The sequence below is a fragment of the Rhinolophus hipposideros genome (genome assembly GCF_964194185.1).
Source record: "Rhinolophus hipposideros genome assembly, chromosome: 4".
In the NCBI taxonomy this organism is placed as follows: domain Eukaryota; kingdom Metazoa; phylum Chordata; class Mammalia; order Chiroptera; family Rhinolophidae; genus Rhinolophus; species Rhinolophus hipposideros.
The window spans coordinates 28,787,109-28,804,304 of NC_138050.1; the positions used below are offsets into that span (position 1 = coordinate 28,787,109).

General features: G+C 41.6%; 1 protein-coding gene across 2 annotated transcripts in view; it reads left to right on the forward strand.

Annotated features, from left to right (window-relative positions):
• The first annotated feature begins 283 nt into the window (after positions 1 to 283).
• WWC2 (WW and C2 domain containing 2) overlaps positions 284 to 17,196 on the forward strand; it is a 163,753-nt gene continuing 146,840 nt past the window's right edge. For both annotated transcript variants that reach the window (XM_081046341.1, XM_081046342.1), the window contains exon 1: positions 284 to 850. In XM_081046341.1, coding sequence (XP_080902467.1) covers positions 720 to 850 — 131 coding nt within the window. In that variant the 5' untranslated portion in view covers positions 284 to 719. The remainder of the gene's footprint in view (positions 851 to 17,196) is intronic.

Genomic DNA, 17,196 nt, shown 5'->3' on the forward strand with positions numbered 1-17,196 from the left:
AGGGTGCGGAGACTTCTCTTTAGCTATCTTCCCCGTCCCCAAACTCTAAAAGCCCGAGACGTTGGCCGCAGGGAGATATTCGGGGTCAAGGGGAGGGAGCAAGCAGCGCATTCCTCGGCCCTCACCCTCCCACCTGGTCCCTCGGCTCCCCTCCCCCGCCCGGGATGGGCCGGTCGCTCGGGCCCGTGCTGCCCGCCCCGGGAGCGGCAGGGTTAAGCCCAGGAATGTGGCGGCGAGGAATGTGCATGCAGATGAACCCGGCAAGGGGCGGGGCGGAGGGGGCGGGCCCGGGCGGGGCGCATGCTAATAGCATGCAAATGAGGAGGCCCGTTGCCGCCGCGGCCGCCGCTCTGCCGAGCTTCCCCGGTCCTAGCCCAGACGGCGGCGGCTCTGGCAGCCCGGGCGCCGCGACCCTCGGCGTCCACAGGGGGACGGGGAGGAGGAGGAGGAGGAAGAGGCGGAGGCAGCGGCGGCGGCCGCGAGGAGGAGGAGGAGGGTTCGATCGCCTGCTCCGACGCAGACATGGTGGACTGATCCCCGGCGGATTCCTGGACTGCTTCCCGAGGCGCCCCCTGCGCGTGGCCCCGCCGCGTCCCGCGCCCGGCAGCCCCTAGCCGGCGCCCGCGTCGGGTGCGGCGGCCGGGCCGGACAGTCGCGTTCCCGCCGCGTCTCGCGCCGGGTCCTTATGGAGGCGCCGCCCGCCGGCGAGGCCGCCGACCATGCCTAGGAGGGCCGGGAGCGGGCAGCTGCCGCTACCCCGGGGCTGGGAGGAGGCCAGGGACTACGACGGCAAGGTCTTCTACATCGACCACAACACCAGGAGGACCAGCTGGGTCGACCCCCGGGACAGGTGGGCGGCCGGGCCGCGGTGGGCGCGGGGACCCGCCTCGTCGGCGCGGCGGTGGCTGTTGTCCTGGAGACCCGGCCGAGCGGCGGCGCCCGCGGCGCGGGGGGCGGGGGGCGGGGGGCGTCGCCGGTCCGGGTACGGGGATGGGTCCCGGGAAGGAGGCGCGGGACGCCCTGCCCGAGCCGGGCTGCGTCAGCCGGCCGGGCGCCCTGCGGGGCGCAGCTGGAACCGCCCCGTCCAGGGCCCCGGTGCCGTCCGCTTCCCGACGCCCCTCGGGACCTGTAGACGCTCGGGGCCCGGGGGGATCGGCGGACTCGGCGCCTCGGGCTGGCGCTCTGTGTCCGGCTAACGGATCCAGAGGGGCCACCTGAGCCCTGTTCCGAGCTCGCCCCCGCCTGAGGTTGGCTGAGTTGAGGCTGGAGGGCACATTCGGTCTGGGAGGCGGGGACGGGCTCTGGGCCCCGGAGGAGGCCTAAGTGCGAGGTGGGGAACCGGCCGTCCGGGCCACCTGTGGCATCTCCCGGGCGCCCTTGACTCTCAGCCTTGACTGGCAGCTCTTGACGGGGCCTGCAGGTCCTGAGCGCGGAGCGGAGCCCCAGGCGCCCTTCCTCCCTGGGCCCTGGTGGTGGGTGTGATGGGCTTTGCCCCTCCGATTTTAGAAACGTTTGTTTGGCGTGTTACTGCCTAGTGTTCGTCTTCACTTGAAAACTTGAACTGACTTTCAGACTTTGAATAGGCAGCTTCTATTTTGAAGGAAGAAGTGGTGAAATGAACACGGAAACTAACCTTGGTTATTCAAGAACTCTGACTTGAGTTTAGCATGATTTCTTGTAGTTTGCAACACAAACTTTTTAATTCCCGTTGAGAGGTGAAGGAGAAGCATGACAGAATCATCCTTTAAGAAGTTAAGCAGCTGAAGTCGAGCTGTTCACAAATGTTCCTCTAGCCCATCTTTCTTTTTATCTTTACAAGGAAAATTTCTTATAGTTAGAATTATTATAAGAATAATAGAAAATATTCCTAATTGTAAACTTGTAAATTGTCCATTAAGGAGGTGTTACTAAGTTTAAGTTTAAATAATATGTATATTATTAGGGATAACTCCAACATTTGGTCTTTCTTCATTTCTGAAACTTCTTTCCAGCTTTTTATGGAAAGGTATTATAACCTTTGTAGGTGCTTCTCCCATGAAACATTCCTCTTTTCTCAGTTTGAAGCTGAAATAGTTTCATATTTTATATTCCCAGTTACTTTTATCCAAAGAATATTGTTTTTGAAAGCTACTAAAGAGCAATTATGAGAAAGTCATAAATGACATTATAAATTTATGGAACAATCCTTATTAAATTATCCATGAAGGTATCGGTTTAGGTTTCCCTCCTGAAATGAGAAAAGGCACCTGTGCTGAGGTTCCCTCTTGCTACAGCCTGGCTGCCTGTTGCTGGCCTGATGAAAGCTGTGACAAGCATCACACCTTCACAGTCTCTCCAGACATATTAGTTGTTGTCATAAACTTCACGCTTCAAGCCAGTTATTGCACTTTGAAACTACTTAACAGATAGTAAATGTCAGTGATGACGGGGTGCACCCAACAGTGGCTTTTAAGGCACCTGTATAAATATTTGACTTTTACAGTTGTGTGGTAATTCTTTCTGCTTTCTGATACTTGGAGTTTTAGATCATTGAAATTGCAAGGAATTCTTGACATATTGAGGCATTTTAGGTTCTCTTCTGCTTCTATTTCCACGTTTTATTATGTCATTTCATTTGTGTTTACCAATCAGGATTATAAGAATGTGTAATGCCGAGGTAACGCAAATAGAAAGTGAAGTAAAATTATATGGCTTGGCTTATCCATATCACTATTTCTTAAGCAAGTTAAGCATGTCTTTTAAACTATTAATGGATTAACAATTATTATGAACTCTGTTTTCAGGAAACTGGGTAAGCAGTTCATTTGATGGGGACAAACAGTTTTGACTAAGATGACTTGTTATTATTTCACTTTTTCTTAAAGCTGTTGGTTCTTTAGGTATTTATAAATTTGGTTACAAATATTTCCGGATCTAAGTATTCAAGTTTTAAAAAAATATTCCATGAGATCAGTGTGAACATTGACATATTTGATTGTGTTTCCATTTAGGACAATGAGATGTCTGTAAGTCTTGCTAAATAACATAAGAGATATTGGGAGAGGGTATTTGGAGTAACTGGTAACTCTAGTCAATTTTGTTCTACACTCACCAAACATATGGAAAGAGAGATGTTACACAGGCCGGTTGGAGTGTGCCCATTCTTCTACAGGATCAAATTACAAACCCTGAAAGAAAAGTGGCTTGATAAACTGTGGGTCTGCAGTACTTTTGAACTTTTAAAGCCATTTAATTAAAATGATCATGGTGATTTATCCAGTCATATTTATGTTAAGGAAAAGAATACTGTTTTTGATAGTCTGTTAGAATTTGAAAGATATTTCTGATTGTATAAATAATTATGCAGATTTAGTGGGGAAAGTTTGGGTGATTTTACGCCAATATTATTTTATTCAATAAGTACTCATTTTAGAATACTGAAGTATTATTTTCCAGTACTTCTAAGCTTTTGGAGGTAGATGACAATGAAAATTTTGCTGAGATGTGATCAAAGTTTTTATTGCTCCACCACTTATTAATTGAGTAAGCTTATGTGAATTTATGAATCCCTGTAAACCACCATTTTTCAGTTCTAAAATGAAGATAATACCATCTACCTCATCTGGACATTGGGGGGCCCATAATTAGGGCGCAGCCAAATAGTAGCAGTTGTAGTGTTGTCATTCTAATTTAGGAACTGAATGGTAGTTTAGGTTACCCCTGAAAATAGTAGATGTATTAGCACATATTTACTCAGTGTTTATTGTGTGACAGCCACAGTGCTAACTTTTTTACTGTGATCTCATTTTATTCTCCCATTAGTCCTATGAGGTAGGTGCTATTATTATCTTGCAGTTACAGATAAGAAAGTTGAGTTACAGAGAGATTGCCATTACTGTTAAATGTGCAGCCAGGATCTGAAGCCACATAGTCTGGTACTAGAGCCCTTGCCCTCGTCCTTGTCATTCCTCTACACTGTCTGGACACTTGGACAGGCTCAGGAGTCTCTGGGTGGAGTAGAACCTCTTTGCCCAGTGTTGATTTTTCAGGCTGATTTATCCCTCTTTATTGATCTTCAAAGGTTTCTGTTGACTTTGTCTGATTCTGTGATCCCTGAGTTAGCCACATGTAGGGTCTAATTCATGAATACCTTGGGAGTGTGGATTGGGAACCCATCAACTTGACTCCATTGAACCACAGCTCAGGTTGAGGTATAATTGAAAATTCAGTGTATTCTTGGGCACGTTAGAAGTTCTATTTGGGGGAAGAGTTAAGGGCTCTGTTTTGTCCCTGAATAGATTACAATTTTACTATAGCAGTCTTGGCTTTGCCCTCCTCATCCCCCCTAATGAATCCCTGTCCATGATTTTTTGCCCCCCACCCCCACCGCACAGTAGGCCACTCACCCAGGAGTGTTACTCTGCAGGTCTGCTCCATCATTCACCTTTATTTTGCTCACTACGGGTACTCTTTGACCACACCAACTGATGTTTGTGGTGGGCCATAGATCATAGCCAAATGGTCTGGTGCTTTAAAGAAAAACAAAAAAAAGACTATATTCAGCAATTCCACACAGGAGAAAAAGTTTGGATGGATTCATTGCCTCTTGGAGCAGTAGGGGGCTAAGCTGGGCAGGCCTCAGAGACCGGGTGAGTGGTTTTACAGACTCCCGGTAGACTTCTGCTCATTTTCTGTCCCTGGATTGAATGTTACCCAGAGATGTAATAACTTTGTCTAGTTGAACTTAAAAGATTTGCCACCACGCAGTGACTTTACATTAAAACTTGCTGATAGACCATATTCTTTGGTTTATGGCTAGTGTCAGATGTTGAGCAATCTGTACTTTCTCATTGAAGGGAAGAAATCCTGCGGGGCGGGGAGGGTGACAGGGAGGAGGAAGAGGACGTCAGATGGGTATCATTGATGACTGGGTTAACTTGTGGCATTCTATGCCCAGTCTGGAGCACATGATTAGGATGTGCCGGGGAACTCTGTTGTCTCTCTTTCAAAGTCACAGCAAGTAATTTTGCTAAACCTAGTGCTAGAGTGTGAACTTGTCAAGAGGCCCGATTGCTTATTACTGCTTTCTGTATCCTTTATGTATGGTAGATGTTAGCTGTCAGTTAGTTCAGTTAATGGAGATGGTTGTTAAATTAATGAAAGAACACTAGTGGAGCTACTAATTTCCAGTTTCTTATTGTTGGGCTTTCAAAAAAATATGCCCATAACCACCAACAACCAAAGACAATTGATTTTCCAGTTAGATTAAAAATAATGAGAGAATTAAGCTGGTACATTTTGACTAATAGTATAAAGATGTGAATTACTTCTAAGTGCAAAGAAAACAAAGTCAGTGCTGATAGTCTTATTCAGAACTGCCATTGTCATAGATTGCTGGAAACGGTTCTGGGTCTGGGTGCCAAGTGGTTACTGTGAATTATTTGAGTGATTATGGTATTTGAAATGTGGAGAGGGAGAGATTGTTAAAAGAAGTTTGTTTGTTTGTGTTTTTTTTTTTTAAAGCACTCTGGGAAGCACTAACTTAAACTAAACTGTGCTATCTTCCAAAAATTCCCAAAGAAATATTTCTTGTTTTCAACACCGTTTGCTATAATGATTGTTGCAGTGAGCAGTAGTTGCTAGTATATGACTAAGATTTCTTCAGTGACTTTAATAGTCCATAATTTGCAGTTTAATTTTGTTGGAAGAATCAGGGCAATAATTGCTTTTTCAAGAAAAACTATTATTTATAAATAAGTAATGTTTTTTAGCTGCATATCACTAAGTTGTCAGCTACATAGTCAGGTATTGTGACTGGCCTTCAGGCAGGCCACTGTGGAGATTTCCTGCGGAGCAGCCCGAAGCACCAGGGTAAGTGTGGAAGCTGCCCTGTGGCCGGACCAGGTCCTGCGCTGCCTGCCTGTGGGAGCTGGAGCTGTTGCCTTGGGAATGGCATTTGCTTACTTTTTTTGAGTAAATGTCGGTGGGAAAAGGATGCCACCATTGTAGAGGGGCGTGGCCAGCGTCATTTTGCTGATGTGGGAGATACTGAAATGGTAGGAAACCGTTAGCCCTAACACAAAGTAAATTTCTTGAGCTGGGACCTGAGTTTGTGCATGCTCCAGTCCTATGAACTTGATTGACAATTGGTTGAACTGATTTCTATTTAGAATTTTAGACTAATTCTTTCATCCATTTTTGAAGAATTACCACCGAAGAATATAGAATAGGAAAGGGATTTTAAAGGCACGGTATGTATCTAAGTTGTGGCCTAAAAATGATTTACCAAATAAAAGTGCAAAGTGTTTCCAGTGTCTTAAGTGGTTTTGTCCAATTATTTTAATTTTTATTGAGGTTTAAAAAAACACATAAAATTCACCATTTTAACTATTTTCGAGTGTACAACTTAGTGGTTTTTACTATATTCACAATGTGCAGCCATGACCATTATGTAATTCCTGAATATTTTTATCACCCCCAAAAGAAGCCTCATACCCATTAAGAGTTCTTCTCCATTCTTTTCTCACCCCTGCTGCCTTCACCAACCACAAATCTGTGGTATTTACTGTCTCCATGACTTTGCCGATTCTGGAAATTTCATGTAAATGGAATCATACGATTTTTGTGTCTGGCTTCTGTCTCTTAGCATAATGTATTCAAAGTTCATCCATGCTGTAGCATGTGTGAGTACTTCATTCCTTTGTATGCCTTTGAATAATGTTCCGTTGTATGGACATACAACGGAATTGTTTATCCATTCCTCAGCTGATTCTCATTTGGGTTGTTTCCACTTTTGGGTTATTAAGAATAACACTGCATGAACATTTGTGTATAATTTTTGTATGACTATATGTTTTCAGTTCTCTTGGATATACACCTAGAAGTAGAAGTGCTAGGTCATATGATAATTTTATGTTTAACTTTTTGAGGATCTGCCAAACTATTTGCCGCAGCAACTGCGCCATTTAACGTCCCACCAGCGGCATACCGGGGTTTCAGTTTCTCTGCATCCTCTCCAACACTTGTTATTTTGTCTTTTTTTAACCATTTCTAGTGGGTAGGAGGTAGCTTCTTCCTGTGGTTTTGATTTGCATTTCCCTCTTCAGAGTGTTTTGATAGCCTTAATTTGACCCAAGCTTTCCCCTGTATTCTAGCCTTTTGGCCCTTGCCACTCTCCCCATCTTTCCATGTCCTCTCACTTATAACTTGACCAAGAAAAAGTTAGATAAGATAAATTAGTTCTCTTTAGTCTTATATCACTCTACCCTGTCTCCCATATCTGATTGCTTTGAATTATTTTAACACTGAAGTTGTAGATATAAATTAATAAACAGTTTTTATTGTGTCAGCCAGGTAGGTACCCTAGACTCTGAAAGAGATAAAGCCGATAAGATTTGTCCCAGCTCATGTTGCTTCCAATCTAGTTTACATAATCATCGTTTAAAAAGTAAAAGAAAATTCGAGTATTGTCCATTACACTTTTAGATACCATTTTGATTCAGCCTAATGGTTACCTCCCTCCTTTCTAATACTCCAGGGAAGAAGAGTTGAGAAGAATTAAAAGTCAAATATACTGGCAAAGTACATATTAATTTTTGTCTTCATCTCACATGTGATATATTTTATGAGGCATAGATGTGGATCACGTAGATAATGAGTCATAAGATGTGTGTATACAGTGAGCCTGTTCAAAATGATTTGATATTTAAAACCTTCTAGCTAGTTATAAGTGTTAAGAATTCAATTCATTTATATTGTGTTTAAAAAAAGTTGGAGGAAACCTGACAAACACTACCTCAGCCAGGTGATCAAGGTAAATATTAACAGTAGTCACTCATGTTGATGTACCCTTGATAAGATGTGATGACAGTGGTACCTTTTTCTGTGTGTGTGGTCTTCCACCCCCAAACCGCCATCTAATCATGAGAAAAACACCCACCAAATCTCAGTAGAGGAATGCTCTACAAAATATCTGAGCACTGTTCTATAAAACTGTTGTCATTAACAAAAAAAAGGGAAGTCTGAGAAAATGTGACAGGCAAGAGGAGCCTAAGGAGACGTGATGAGTAAATGTAACATAGGGTCCTGGAACAGAAAAAGGACATTAGGTAAAAAGCTAAGGAAATCTAAGAAAAGTATGAATCTTCATTAATGATAATGTATAAATATTGGTTCATTAATTTTATGTACCTTTCTAATAGGGGAAAGTGAGTGTGGGATATATGGAAACTCTGTACTGACTGCATTTTTTTCTGTAAATCTAAAACTGTTCCAAAAAATAGTTTATTTTTAAAAAATTATAAAAAACACACAAAACAGTTGGAAGTGTTTTTCTTTAGTCAAAGTGTGAGCATACTATATAATTATGGTTTTTTGGTATACTTGAAAAGCAGGGGTGGGCAACCTATGGCCCAAAGGCCAAATCCCAGCCTGCGGTCTTCTTTTTGTATAACTCTCCAGCTAAGAATGGGTTTTACATCATTAAAGGGTTATAAACAAATAAATACAAGCAAAGAAGAATATGTGACAGAGATTGCATGTGGCCCACAAAGCCTAAAATATTTAGTCTCTGGCCCTTTACAGAAAAATTTTGCCAACCTCTAATATAAAGTGGGATGATAAAGTCTTTAAAATATTTCATATACAAATTTAAAAAATATTAATCTTCTATAACAAAATGGCATGTTTATCAGTGATCATTGATCAGTCATTTATTTCACAAGTACGGTGGACTCCAGACCCTGTGGGTATAAAGGTGAATCAGACACGGATGTGAACTTGGGGAGTTGCCTTGCTTCTCACATTGCTTTTCTTTTCATGAAATGCAATATGTTACTTAAAGTTTTACAAACCCGGTCTTCTCTGAAATAGTTGGAATTGTACATAGGGATATGAGAAAAACAGGCAAAAACGGACCTTTGGAGGTACCATAGTTGTTTGTTTACGGTTTACTGTTGGAAGTGTAAGTATTACAATAATCTGTATTAGTAGTTGGGAACTGACTTTCCTGTGACATGTTGCTAGTATTTATGAAATCACAAAGTTGGTGGTGATGAGCAAATGGAAAATAATTCCACGTATTATCTTGACAAAGCAGGTGCCTGTCACAGTTAAGAGTGTTCCAAAGATGCTAAAAGCTAAAACCGTTATTCTGTGAATAATTTTTCCTATACTGTTAGCCCTGATGTCAGTAAAGAAATCATGTTTCTGTGCAGACAGGAGTGAGTAGCACTGAAAATGGAGCCAGCTGGAAAGTGGGTAGTAGTGCAGTAACAAAGTTAAGCTTTGGGAACTGTTTTTTTCACTGCTGCAACATCCGAGCCGTTCCAGTGGTTCCCAACAGAAAATTGGAACAGAGATGTACGTTTAACCTGCCTTGGTCTCACTGGGGCTGGAAGTAGGAAATTTAATTTTATAGAAACATAGACAGTGTTTTGATTCCTAGAATAGCGACTTACTTTTAGTTAAAGAGTGTCGCTGGCATTTCTGTACAATGAGTGTGTCAGGATTCAGCAGGCAGAGAGACTTTCCTTCCTGCTGACTGTTGCTGCTTCTCAAGTGCCGTGTTTTCTCCCGCGTGGCCTGGGTTGTAGTGGTCACCGGCTCTGAAGGGGAGTGCTGACAGCACTCGTAAACGTTGACTTACAGAGATTTGTGCTGTAAACTCCTGATTAAAATTCTGACTTAGGTATAGAATATAGAATGTGTCGTGTACTTTACTGACATTGCTCCGTTTCGTGAGAAGGTAATATTTTTTAAGTGGCATTAATCAGTCAAGTTTAAAGCATGATAGAACAACATTTACTGCAAAGGATTTGAAGAGCATGCAGTTTCATTTAGTTCAAAACTTTGCAGTTTTCCGTAGTGTTACGGTTTTTAATAGAGATAAATTAAAATGCCAATCTTTTTCCTTGAAATTGTGACAATGAATGAATGTGTGGAATCCATATTGTACACGATATTCCTGGGTTATCAGTTGTGTCAGCTTATAGGTCTGGGTTCATTTTGGCTGGTCAGTAATTCTGTCCATGCTGTGTGTTCTTTCCTTTCTGCTGATTATCAGGGTGTTTGAACTTGTTAGAAACAGATTATTTACTTTCTCTCCTCATTGCTTCCCTTTCCCCATTTCTGCTAAGTGACACACCTAATGACACTTCTCATAGGACAGTATGACTATAAGCTGGTATGTGACGTGGCTGAATGCTCAACGTAACATTAATGCCCTGGTTTGCTAGTGCAGATCCAGACACTACAAAGATAACTTGGTTGTCTAATGCCCCTTTTGGTCCTTTTTCCCCTGTAAAGACATGCCTTTTGAGAGTATGTAGATACCTTCTGGAGAGATTTCCTGATGTCTCATATGTAAGGAGTATTTGTGTGTCTGCGTCACTAGTGTTCTCCTAAAACTGATATCAAATCAGTTGAGGATGGAGACCTGGTTCCTCCCTTAGTGCCCTCCGCGCAGCCTGCCTGCCCCCACGGGCTCCTTAAGAGCACTGCAGAGCCCGTAAGTATTTTAAGGACCCTAGCCTTCTTCCAGTAGCCTGTGTAATCAGTCCCCAGCCTGCTTTTACAGACTTGATTCCCTAGTCAGTCACTCACTGATTCATTCATGCAGCCATGCATCAGCCATTCACTGAAAACACTACATGCCAAGCACATATATCTTGGGGACATAGCATCGAATGAAATAGGTAAGGTCCCTACTCTCATGGATTTTATATTCCAGTTTGAGGAAGACAAATCATAAAGGTGGTTAGCAAATGTGTTCTGATCGAAATAAACAAGGCACTGATAATAGTTTTAGTGGGAGCTACTTTGGGTGGGGTGGACAGGAAGGGCTTTTCTGGGGAGCTGACAGTGAGCTAAGACATGAGGATAAGAAAAGAGCCATCCATGTGGAGATCTGGGAGAATAGTGCAGCAGAGGAAAGGCTAGTCCTGCTTCAAGGAGTATGTGGCTATTTCAATTCGTCAAAATTAAATAAACATTTAGTTCCCCAGTCTCACTAGCCGCATGTTAAGTGCTCAATAGCCTTCCACACAGATATAGAACATTTCCGTCAGTTCTGCTGGACTGCGCTGTCCTAAAATACTAGGGAGGGTGGTATGTTCAAGGAACTGAAAGGCAACCAGTGTGACTGCAGGGGGAGGAGGGTCTTAGGAGATAAGGCAGAGAGGTAAAAAGGGGTCCAATCATATATGCCTTGTAGACCATCAACATTTTAAGGGTATTTGGGAGCCATTGGAGAGTTTTAAGTTGAATGGAGGAATAATGGGGCGTGTGTGTGTGTGAGACAGCCGTACTCATTTTTGAACAAGAGCTCCCTGCTCTATGGGGGCGTCATCATAGAAGCTATTGCAGGGAGATAATCTGGTGAGAAACCAGATCTGGAGCTGGAATGATGGCTTTGGCAACAGAGAGCAGTGAATAGATTGGGGATACGTTTTTTTAGGTAAAAGTGAAAGACCTTGCTCATGCTTTGGATATGTGAAGCATGAGGAAAAGAGAAAAATCAAGGATTTGCTGATTTATTGATGGGGCAAGACCCAGGGAAGAATATGGTTGGTTGATATCCAGTTGGATCAGGATGCCCGAGTTCTGTTTCAGGTTTAGACCTGAGATGTTTATGATGACATCCACATGGAGGGATGTAATAGGCAGCTGGATGAGGAGTCTGGAGTTTGGGAGACAGCTCAGAGCTGGAGGTACTTAATTTGGGTATACACAGACAGTATTTTAAAATTGTGGGATGGGATGAGATTCCTGGGAGAGAAGGAAAAGAAGAGAGAGGTTCCAGGACCAAGCCCTGAGGCATGCCAGTATGTTTTTGTGAATCCTTGTTCCAGCTACGATGGTTTATTTGTTCTCCCTGGAACATACTATACTTTGCACCATTGTGCAAAAGATGATGGTGAAGATGATGATGATGACATAAGTACCGTCTGCTGAGCCCTTCACATATGTTATCTCAGGCTCTGTGAGGCCACTACTGTGTCTGTCTTGTTCTCTGTTTTATTTCAGCGTCTAGCTCCATGCACACTCTTAATACATGTTTATTAATTAAATGAAACCTTTGATAGGTACCGCCAGTGCTCCCATTTTAGGAAATGAGGCTTAAAAGGTTAAATGACTTGTCTAAGGGCACACTGTTGTTAAACTGTGGTGCAGAATTCAGCCACATCTGCCTGATGTCAAATCTGCATTTAACTTGTGTTCTTCCTCTAAATACTGCTCAGAAGGGCTCTTGGCCACCTGTTTGGGGTTTGGAAATCATAGCCATCCTTTACGACTTAGCAAAGTTTCAATACTTGAAGCTTCTCTTAACAACTTAGCCCCACTCAGTTTTCCAGTGCCTTAATTCTTGTACTTGTTTTTAGCATCTGTATTAAAACTAAATTATATGTGACGTTTTGACTCTCCAAATTGAACTGATTTTTCAGAATTTAGTTTTTCTTTTCTCAAACAAGTTGTTTGGGCTCCATTGGTCAAATCATGCCCATTATGGTTTATTTATACCCCCCTCACAGCACATCTAGCACCATGTCTTGTATGTATTAGGTGCTCAAGTAAAGCCTGATTTGATTCTGTCACTTTTGCCATTTTCCAGTACTTTACATTCTTTCGGAGGCTGAGATCTGATATGCTGTACCTCCTTTTTATCCTTGTCTTCTGGTTCTAAAAGCGCTTGACCTTGTACCACAGCCTTCGCACCATCCAGGCTTCTGTGGAACCCTCCCTTTCGCAAATGTGCCACCTACACTCTGTTCCCTTCACACCCGCTCTCTCATTTGCGGATAGGTGAACTGATTATTAAGGATGGAGAATTTTCAAAGCGATGAAGTTGAGTCTCACCCAACTCTTACAGATTCTTTTCTAGAGCTCTTTCTTTTTCATTGATTTAAACCCTGCTTGGACAATCTATTGTCTGAGAAAGCCTTAGTTTCACCGTAAATGTGTAAGTTACAGACCTTAATTGGAATTCTTTTTTACCTTGACTCTTCTAGTTGAGTATAAGTCTTGGGGGAAAGTAATCTCTTTCTATAAAGTGCCATGTTATAATTTGCTTTAAACTGCTTAGATTTGGATTCAGGCTCTATAGAACCTTCATAAATGAGGAGTGATTTACCATTTGGAAACTAAGAGGGAGGATCGTGTACTTTTGTTTGATTTACTTAGGCCATGAAGCTTACCTGGAAGAACAGAAGCGGTCACTAAAACGGTCATTATAAAGGAACCCTTTAACTTGTACATTCCTTATCCCTGACACAAGTTGCTGCACTTCTTATTTTGTCTTTGCAATAGCTAAACAATATGTTATGTATGTATCTGCTTCTATTTGGGAATCTAGTATTCTTACATTTCTACTTTTGGCTTGGTTTGAGACCCAAGTTTGTGAATTTTAATTAAAGGCTTAGATTATGCATGTGAAAAATCTTTTGTTCCCGTGTTGCTATGAGCAACAGTTGTTAAAGTTAACCTTTTTAAAGAAATGTGGACAAATATATGAATTTTAGCAGGTTAAAAAAAGGTCATCATTTAGGGTTGTGAATGTTCTGCCTATAAAATAAATTGTTACGATGACTATGATTATCATGGTGAAGGGAAGAATGCAGTAGAAGTGAATAATCATCCGACACATTGACAAAACATTCCTAAAATACTATTCAAATGAGGAAAGACTTTAAGGGGCTGCAGCCGGGTAGCCAAGCGTTGAGTCCTTTTAGCCAGTTGTCTGACGGGGTTACTATTGTGGCCCAAAAGAAGCAGTGTGTAATGGTTTGCACAGAAAGGCCATGACTTATCTGAAACTTCCCAACGTTTTTCTTTCTGTAAACCTTGTCTCTGGTCCTCCCCACACAACACTATTCTTAAAGACTCCTTTTGTCCTGATGGCATTTCCTTCATTGCTTTCCACCCTACTTCAGTCTACATTTTACTGATTCCTGGTGATTGCTTAGACTTGCTGTTGGATTCTGTTGTGTGATTTTTTGATTATACTCTTTTGTGCTGTTTAAACTAGCAGTGTTTACTTAAATTAGTGGTGGTCGTAAAGGACACAGGTTGGTCCATTTGAATGAAAACCGAGCGCCTGCCCTGGCCCTGCTGTAGCAGGAGTGCTGCTTGATAGATTTCCATGGATTCACTCTCCAGAAGGGTGCTAGGAATTTGGTTGGATGACAGAAGCCAGCTCCCCAGTTAGAGGTATGAGGTCTGGGAACGTGCCTATTTAGGGATTTATAGTGATAATGTAATTAATTCTTCCTCTGAGAATATAGGACTGTGATAAGATGCCCTTTGTGCTCTTCCTGCATTCTCGCCTTTTCCCCAGCTCCCTCCGGAGAAGAACCCTGAAGCACCAGTCCTTTACACAGTTTGTAGGGAGAAAACAACTTTCCCCGTGAAGATTTCAGAAGAACCCGCAGGCCTCAACCCTCTGCAGGAGTGGGTGTGGGACCCCTCCTCACACTTGTGCCTCTGTGTAGCTGTGAATTTTGTTTGTTGGAGAACAGCGATTTCTTTTTTAAACAAAAGTCTTGGTTTTAATTTTGAAATTTTAAATTAGATTTTTATATTTTTTGTTAAAAATACCTGTTTTAAAAATACAGATGTACTTTTAGTTCTAAAAGATATTCTGGGATAAGAGTGTGAACTTAAAATGAACATGTCGTATTTGAGATGAGTATTCATTGAACTCATTAAGGAAAAGGTTTTAATGTGTAAATCATAAAAGACCATGCCTCTTATATACTAAGTTCATTTCCTTTCCAGTATTCTCAATTCTTGTTCCCAGGTCCCTCTTTAATACCCATATTCTTTATTCTGATATTCATCCATGGTGACAATTATATAGTTCTTAAGCAGTCCACCCAAAGAACTTGAATTTGTTGGTTGATGGGTTTTAAAGAAAGTCACAATGGAAATGCAAATCATCTGGTTTCATCAAGATAACAGAAGTGATAACCTAGCTGTGGAGATGAAAAGTTACCTTTGCGGTAAAGAAAGAATGTTTTCACTACTTTGAGATTAAATCCTTCTAAGTTAATTAATAATTTGGGGGTTGAAAAAAACAGGAAAGCTGATTTTCCTTTCTGGTCTTTAAGAGGAAAATGAAAAATCAGTTAGTAGGAAAACCAGTTATTTTAGAATTTTCAGGGTGAGAAGGCCGGCTGCCTAAAAGGGTGTGTATACACTATATAAATTTTATTGAAAAAACACCTTTTTCATGTTACATAACCATGGCAGATAGAATGAAATACTCTGAATCGATAAGAAAGATGTATAGGTGCTGAGATACAGAGATCCTGTACTACGATTTCACTTAATTTAGCACATGCATGCATGCAGTCTTATTTTCATATATTTGACATCTGTCAATTTGGAGGGGGGGAAGGGGAACAGGACTTTATTGGGAAACTGTGTACTTCCAGGACTTTTTCCAAGTTAAGTTGTTGTCCTTTCAATCTTAGTTGTGGAGGGCGCAGCTCAGCTCCAGGTCCAGTTGCCATTGTTAGTTGCAGGGAGCGCAGCCCATCATTCCTTGGGGGAGTCGAACCAGCAACCTTGTGGTTTAGAGGACACGAGCCTTCCGGGAGCTCAGCAGCAGCTCAGCAGCAGCTCAGCTCAAGGAACCGTGTTCAATCTTAGTTGCAGGGGATGCAGCCCACCATCCCTTGTGGGAGTTTGAACCGGCAACCTTGTGGTTGAGAGCCGGCGCTCCAACCAACTGAGCTGTCTGGCACTGGCCCATGTGGGAATTGAACCGCAGCCTTCGGCGTTAGGAGCATGGAGCTCCAACCGCCTGAGCCACCGGGCCAGCCCAACTAGAATGCTTTTGAACAGGAATCTTTAGTAGTGATTACTTCTGTGGAGTGAACTGCAGGTTGGGGGAAAAGATTTGATTTTATCTAATTACTTTTGGGCCACTTGAATTATTATTATGTGCATAATTTGATGTTTCTTTTACAGAGAAGAAAAAATTCAAATATTTCATATTTATAACTAAAGTGTTAATCATGATATTCCCAAATTTCCGTTTACATTTAATATTGTTTACTTTAGCTTGTCTGTATTTTGAGTGGAAATTCTCTTAAATTCCTCTGGTATAAGAGTGACAGAACAAATACAACATAGTTAAAAAACTAACATTGTGGAGGAAAACAATGATATTGTTGATATGTGTGATTTTTTTGTATGATTGTTACCCTAATGTAGAGGTAGGAAAATATCTATGATATGTTGGTTGTCAATGGAGAGAACATTTTTAATATCTACATATTTTAGTTTTTCCAGGTAGAATAGTTTAAGCATTATCCAGTGTCAATGACTCAGTTACAAAATTAGTTTTGGGAAAACATTTTATGCTATGAACAACATCTAAACACAAAATATCTCTCTTTTGTTTCAGTGAGAACTGTTGTACTAAGGCAGTTGTTGACAAACTTTGGCCTGGGGGCCAGATCCTGCCCTTGTCTGGTTTCTTTTATAGCCTGTGACCTAACAATGGGTTTTACGTTTTCATCTTTATTTTGTATTTGTTTTTTTAAGATTTTTATTAAAATATAGCTAGCATACAGTATTATATTAGTTTCAGGTATACATCATAGTTATTCAGTGGTACTGTACATAATTATTTCCACATTATTGTTCATATTCTCTATACTAAAAAGGTGATCACTCGTAAATCCAGCAACCATCTGACACTGTACCACACTATATATTATTATTGACTATATTTCCTATGCTTTGTATTACATCCCCATGACTTGTTTGTTTTATACCTGGAATTTTGAACCTCTTATTCCTCTATATCTTCCCCCCCTTTTTCAATTACAGTTGACCTTTAATATAATTTTATATTAATTTCAAGTGTACAGCATAGTGGTTAGACATTCATATAATTTATGAATGATCCCCCGACTAGTATCCACCTGACACTACACATAGTTATTACCATATTATTGAGTATATTCCCTGTACTTTACATTCCCGTGACTATTTTGTAACTACCAATTTGTACTTCTTAATCCCTTCCACCTTTTCACCCTGCTCCCAACCCCCTCCCATCTACCACCCCAATAAATCTAGTATGAATCTGACACCATACATAATTACAATATTATTGACTATATTCCTCATGCTATACTCTACATCTCCACAACTACTGTGTAACAACAAATTTTTACTTCTTAATCCCTTCCGCTTTTTCACCCACCC